Here is a 7579-nt window from a genome sequence, read left to right as displayed (position 1 = left end):
TGTGTGTGTTCATGTGTGTGTCCGTGTGTGTGTCCGTGTGTGTGTGTGTGTCCGTCCGTGTGTGTGTCCGTGTGTGTGTGTGTCCCTGTGTGTGTGTGTGTGTGTGTGTGTGTGTGTGTGTCCCTGAATGTTTGTATATGAGAGAGACAGAAAAAAATCAATAAAGGTTTTTAAGGCCAGTAAGGTGACTCAGAGGGCAAAGGCACTTGCCACCAAGTCTGATATCAAACTTGAGTTTGATTTCCAGAAACCAAATAGCAAAAAGAGGGGATCAAGTCCAAGTTACTCTCTGATATCCACAAACATGTCATGTCACCTGTGCACCTACAAACATGTACACACATACACACAAATGAATGGCCACATACATGCACACAGAGGTAATTAATTAACTAAAATGTAATAAATTAATGGAGTTTAAGGGAAGAAAAAGAAGAAAAAAAACGGAAGAAATGGGCACCAGTAAGGAAGTAAAAAAAAAAAATCTCTCCAGAGTCTAGAAAAAGGAAAAAACACTCTCTCCTAGAGTCTCCAAATTGAAATGCAGTTTGCCAACATCATCATCACTTCAGACCAATGAATCTTACGTTGGATACCAGAACTCCAAAACTATAAAAAGGTAAATCACTTGTATCAAGCAACAGAATTTGTTGATTACAGAAAATATGTCATATAATATACAGTTCTTTCCTGAATATACTTACAAAGTTTTTCATACCAAAATATGTAAGAGACATTGAACTCTTTATTATTTCTGGGCTCTGCAAAAATTTTTCATCATTATTTCAGACACATTGGCTCTCAGGCAGAAGGAGGAAGTGTGCAGGTCCAGGGCTGTGGGTGGTGTGGGGAGCTGGCGAGACTCTCAGAAGAGGTTTTTGTTGGAGGCTGAAGCACTGTGAGAGGATAATTGTGAAACTGCTTATAGTAATAAACTGTCAGGTCTTCAGCCTGGACACTGCTGATGGTGAGAGTGAAATCTGTCTCAGATCCACTGCCTATGAAACGATCAGGGACCCCAGTATCTTGAGTGGATGCAATGTAGATTACCAGTTTAGGAACCTGCCCTGGTTTCTGCTGGTACCAGACCAAGCGGTTCTTCTGATTGGAGCTTAAATAAAGACTGTCACTTGACCTGCAGCTGATGGTGACCTTCTCTCCTATTGACACAGCCAGGGAGGATGGAGACTGGGTCATCACGATGTCTGCACAGGCACCTGGAATCAAGAAGAGTAATGAAAGCATAATACACAAACATGGAATACATTAACAGATTAAATTTGTCATTTAATAACTTTGAAATGTCATATTGTCAGAATGTTATTGTGTAGGAAATATTGCACCCTGACATACACTGTCAATTTCTGATATACAAAGAAGTGACTTTGAAAATATTATAACACTTTTACTTTCTCACCAGACACCCAGAGGATCAGGGACATGAGGACCTGGATCTGTGACTCCATCTTGCTCCCCCTGCTGTCTGATGCAGCTCTGTTCTCACCACAAAGGCCTGGTTTATAAATTCTGAGCAGCTGGGCTGGACTGCAGAGGTCCATGCAAAGCAGTCAGCAAATACAAAAGCAAAGGCCTGGGCAGTTGCATGAGAGTGACTGGTGTCAATCAACAGGCAAAAATATCATCACAGAGAACATGAGCAATCTCTGAAATATATTGGCTTCCAGCTCTCCAACAGATTTCTACTAGGTGTTCTAAAAGCAATTTTGGTTAAAATCCAAGACATACTTAAATCAGGTGACTTTTGCAGAAACATTAGGAGAGCTATCTCAGACTGACAGTCCTGGGTAAATGGCATGTTCAAAAAATGACAACAGCAAAAGAAACAGAGTAAGAAAACATGCAATGAAAGAAAGAATGCTTTGGAAAGAGGAAAAGAGAAAAGGCAAAAAAAGAGAGAACTGAGGCTATATTTGTTCATTCTCTCCCATCTACAAAGCCACTCTTATAGTAAGGACAATGAACAAGAGTACCTCAGATATTTGGGCTCCTCCAGGCTAAACAGGGGACAGAGATGCAAAAGAAAGCCCATATTCCATATTTACTTTGTAGAAATCCTGGGAGATATTAATTTAAGATTTTATCAAGGTACTTTAATCTCAAAGGAAATTTAACCCCAGCAGAAGCTACCAAGTATTAGCCCCACTCCTTCAGGAAATGAAAAGAGGGCTCTAAATTGGGGGAATTGAAGGGGAATAAGACAAACTAGATTTCTTCACAAAGTCATTGCTTTTTGTTCCAGAAATACATACTCTAGTATAATCTAGAAATTCTAGTATAATCTAGAAATTGGCAGTATTGAAGCTGCATTAATTAATTAAGATGGTCTTTCTGACATCATGATCAGGTAAAAGTCTTTCCAGAAGGGACACAGCCATCCTAAATCAAGAAATAACTTTACAGAGACCAATAGGCCACAGAATCAGAGATTGTTGCCATCCAAAGGTAAAAAAAAAAATGTTTGATTATGAATGAAAATCAATAATAATAACAAATCACAGAATCTGCCTGGACTTTAGATTAGTGAACTCTGAAAGTATATATAAGAAGTAAATTATAAACCCAGTATTATGTGTAATGTACAAAATAACAGAAAAATAAATTAATAAAATATCACGGCAAGAAGTTGAGATTCATCAAGGTGGCGGTGGAGGTGCATGCCTTTAATACCAGCATTCGGGAGGCAGAGGCGGTGGATCTCTGTGAGTTCCAGGCTAGCCAGGGCTACAGAGTGAGTTCTGGGAAAGGTGCCAAAGCTATACAGAGAAACCCTGTCTCAGGAGAAGGAGGAGGAGGGGGAGGATCAGGAGAAGGAGGAGGAGGAGGTGGAGGAGGAGGAGGAGGAGGAGGAAGAAAAAGAAGAAGAAGAAGAAGAAGAAGAAGAAGAAGAAGAAGAAGAAGAAGAAGAAGAAGAAGAAGAAGAAGTTGAAGTTGAGATTCACATCTTTAATCTCAGAACTGGGGAGACAGAAGCAGAAGGCTTATGTTTGAGGTCAGCCTGGAATATATAGCAGGTTCTAAGCCAGTCTAATCTATGCATGGAGACAATCACTCAAAAATGTATCATTAATCAACAAGTTGCAAGGCAGATGATGTCATTTTCTATCCAAAGCAAATTATTTATCTGAGGTTAAAGTTTTATCATGAAGGCAAGAATACTACTAAAACTTAAATATATGTATATTTGGACATCCCCTGTCCTGACCACCTGCTGCCAAATACCTGGCAACTGCTTCCTAAATTACCACACAGAGACTTGTATTAATTTTAAATGTTTAGCTGATAGCTCAGGCTTGTTACTAAGTCTTAAATTAACCCATAATTCTTATCTGTATTTAGCCATATGGCTTGACACCTTTCTCAGTACGGCATTCTCACCTTCTTCTCTGCATTTGCCAGTGACTCTCTGACTCTGCCCTTCTTTTTCCCAGAATTCTCCTAGTCTGGTTCTCCCACTCAATCTCTTCCTGCACAGCTATCAGCCAATCATCTTTTAATTAGCAAATGAGGGTAATTCATACTCATAGCATACAGAAGGATCATTCAAGAGCAAAATATACATTTAGTCGCTATGCATTTTCCCTTTATTTTGCATTTAATATATAATGTTATATATCAATTTCCCAGGTATAAAATATTAAATAATTTCTGATAAGCACATTCACATCTCATCTATGAATTGCTAACAAACCAACATAATAGAGATACAAACAGAATGTGGATTAAAAAAGATTTCAATCTCAAAGTCAAGACTATGACAGATAGGCAGCTCTGGCCCAGTCAGTGTCTAACAAGTTGTCATGTGTTCTCAATCTTTGCTAAACTTTGTACTTTGCTTTGTGACAGCTTCAGTGAGCTCAGGTTGTGCTTCATGCCATTTACTGCTATTCATTCAGATTGGACACATGGAGACAGGGGTCTTACAGTTAAGCATGTGAATCTCACAGTATATAAGTTGAGTGCATAGTGACTAAAATGATAAAAATCCTGTGTTAATACAAAAGGCCTTACAGTCCTTAGTTGGGTAGTGAAAGGCTGAGTCAGAGACACTGCCAGCCACCACCATGACAAGCCACATGTCAAGATGCGAGTAAGCCACAAGCCACGTGGCAAGGTATAGATTTATGGAAATGGATTAATTTAAGCTATAAGAACAGTTAACAAGAACCCTTCCACGGCCATACAGTTTGTAAGCAATATAAGTCTCTGTGTTTACTTGGTTGGGTCTGAGCTGCTGTGGGACTGGCAGGTGACAAAGATTTGTCCTGACTGTGGGCAAAGCAGGAAAATTCTAGCTACAGGTAATAATCAAAATACTAAAAGTACAGAATGAAAAAAGTATATTAAAAGCTGCAAGGGGGATAAAACCAAGTCACATATAGAGGCAGGGCCATTAAAATAACATCTGACTTTGCAGTGGAGACTCTAAAAAGAAGATGGGTCTAAGTGGAAGTTCTATAAAGTCTGAGAGACCACAGATGACATCCTAGTCTACTATTCTGGGCCAAACTTTCAATCACAATAGACAAAGAAAGAAAAACATACCATGATGGCATGAACCTGCAGGAATAAGGATCACAATGGGTAAGGTGTCAAGTGGGAGGATCAGGTATTGAGTAATTAAGAAGACAGAAGCAAAATCTGGGACATGGAGGGTTTGCATAAACTGACAATTTAGCCCAAACACATTTATGAAGCATAAGTCTAATTAATCTTTATCAATAAAAAATAAGGAGTCAGATATTGGGGTAAAAAACCTGAAAAATTAGAAAAGAAAGAAAACAGCCACAGTTGCTTCCAACCTTTATTGTTCCTCCACCCAAAAAGGCTGAGATCCTCTTTCAGCTCCTTCTTACTACTTTCATTTCTATATTCCTCCCCTTTCTCTCTTCAGAACAAGATCCCTGAATCTAATCTCCTTTGTTAAGCTTTTGTTCTGACCATTACCAATAATAACTTATAACCAACTCCCTTAATTGATGACAAATATCCATTATCTACTGAATAACCAAAAACTGCCCATCATGACTCTTGGGAATGTGGGCATTCTGTTCTTAAAATTACTTCTTGTTGTCTGGGGCAACAGCATCTTTAGGGGACCCTGAAAAGAAATTGAGATTATTGTCAAGTCCTGGGAGAAGTAACTGTACCATTTGTTGTCCAGTCATCTCTGTGTAATAGGAAAATGGAGGGCTTATCTCAAGTCCTGGTTAGAGTAGTCTGGGAGGCTGAACCATCTCAGCTAGCTGCCTTGAAATTGTCCTGAGCAGTTTGTAGTCTACAGCCAATCTTTGGGTGGTGTTTTTCAGCTTAGCAATGTTATCACAATCCAGGTAGAATGGTCCTGGTGGGGCTCCAATCTTCCTTTTGGAGACCTTAAATATCACTGTTAGGCATGGTCATGGTTCACCACAGAAAACTTAAGCAATTAAAATGTCATATGCAGCAGATTTTGAAGAGGTTAAAGGCCATAATTTGTTATGTACATTCAGAGTACAAAATCTTAATTCCTAGTTACCTGAGAGAGATTCAAACCTGAAATTATGTACAGGAAGCTAGATGAAACCCTTTTCTAGAATTATTAAGTACTATGACCATTAATATCATGACAAAAAGTTTAAATATATATATATATATAATAAACTTTGAGATAATATCTATACCTTAAGAAAAATGTTAAAAAGTCAAAATAAAATGAAAGAATTACAAGATTTGTGGCAATAGAATAGTCTCTTAATTTTGATTTTTCTTCTGCCCCATACAAGGTGGCTCTTCTGACATGAGACAGAGATTTTGGATTTTCCTTCAACAAGCATGCTTGGTTTTAGAGAAGGAGAGAATAACAGAAATGAGCATTTGGGAAGATATGTGAAGTTTTGTCCTGTTGGAAATGTGATATACCAATAGGCCTATTTACACTTTTTCTTAGGGCATTTTCTCTGGATGATTTGTCCTTTTTCTTTAGATGTCTTATTTGTCAAGTGGTTTTCTGATTCCTTTGTTGGAGGCCTGCTCTTTTCTCAAGGGAAATGGAAGAGCAACAGATCTGGGGATAGGAGAGGTGAGGGCATTGACCAGGAGGTTCAGAGGGAGGGGAAATGGGATGTGTTGCATAAGAGAAGAATAAATAAAAATAAAAAAAGAGACAAAAACCTTGCTGACAGTAATATGAGGTAGTTTCTTCAGGTTTCAGGCTGAAGATGAATAAAATTGGTCCCATATTTGATTCTAAACCTTGATGGGACCCTACCTACCAAGGAAATTTTGATATAGGTCAGGAGCTTAGGAGCTGTCCTTGATTTCTACCAGTACAAAGCAACAAAGCTTACAATGTCCACAATAGCCCAGCAAGTGATAGCGACTGTCTCTACCAGATATCAGGACAGTGAGGAAGGAGTCTGTGCCATTTGGGTGTCACATCTGGCACCTGCAATTAAATACACAAAGCATACCCACTAAGTAAGCATGTGGCAAGGCTAATTACCTGACAAATCAGTCAGTACTCATCACATTGGGCCAAGAAAATGACCATCGTTATGCTTCCTTAAATGTGAACCAGAGCAGGAGTAGCAGGAACTGAGTAGGGACCCCATGTCCATGCCATTACCTGGTCAGAACTGGCTAAAGCATAGATTGTAAAAGTCCTATGAAGAAGTCCTCAGGGCAGTGGACTGTGCACTGAGCACATCAAATCACCAGGGGCTGCGTACAGCTGCAGGGCTTGTTCAGTTCAGTTGCTCAATAAGGGGTCATGGTCTCCAAGTGTCTCAGGCCAGGCCTGGGAAGAGCATATTTTTATACAAAGAATGTGTGTTCCTTTGGGGCTCAAAAGGAGAAAAGATGTCTTGTGTCATGAGAGGAACAAGATATTTTGAATCTTCCTAGTTTCTTCAGACTGGCACAATTGTATCTAGGGTAGAGGCTTAGATGCGCAGGAAGGCTCACAGTATCAATTCCTTGATACCCATCAGTATTATGGATGCCTGATTTTCTTTTCTTTAAAGGTAAAGTGTGAGAGTGGACCAGTAGAAGCTCAGAGTATTTTACTAAGGGATAGGATGAGCAGTTTTTATATGCATAAAAGTCCTCTGGTTGGGATTGCTCTATGACTGGGTGAGGTAGTCATGCATGCAACATTGTTAGAACTTAATGATGGTCACAGAAAGAATATCAGATTAGTACAGCTTTATAGGTATATGTTAGAAAGGTGTTTGCATGTGAAGTATAGAAACTGATAACAAGTAGACCTTGGTTCTAAGCTAGAAAACTGAACAAATAAACACCTTAATGACTAAATATGAAAGTAATCATAGATATTGAAAAGAAAAGACATTGTAAACTATAATTTTTAATTTTTTATAACTTTATCATGAGTTGTGTATTTATATGGTTTCCTACCCTCCTATTTCCCCTCCAATTCCTCAAATGTGGAACCAACTATCTTCAATTCATGAACTCTTCTGTAATTATTATTAATTTATACACACATACACACACACACTGCTGTGGATATCGCTCTATATGAATAAAACACTAATGGCCAGTGAACAGACAAGAAGTA

General features: G+C 38.8%; 1 gene segment (V, D, J or C); it reads right to left on the bottom strand.

Moving 5' to 3' along the window:
• Positions 1 to 801: 801 nt before the first annotated feature.
• Positions 802 to 1466, bottom strand: LOC114686487. The segment is given in 2 exon segments: positions 802 to 1217; positions 1418 to 1466. Coding segments are annotated over 2 exon segments (465 nt in total).
• Positions 1467 to 7579: the final 6113 nt, after the last annotated feature.

The sequence above is a fragment of the Peromyscus leucopus genome, chromosome 3, assembly GCF_004664715.2.
Source record: "Peromyscus leucopus breed LL Stock chromosome 3, UCI_PerLeu_2.1, whole genome shotgun sequence".
NCBI classification, from domain to species: domain Eukaryota; kingdom Metazoa; phylum Chordata; class Mammalia; order Rodentia; family Cricetidae; genus Peromyscus; species Peromyscus leucopus.
This window is presented reverse-complemented; position numbering and strand designations above follow the sequence as displayed.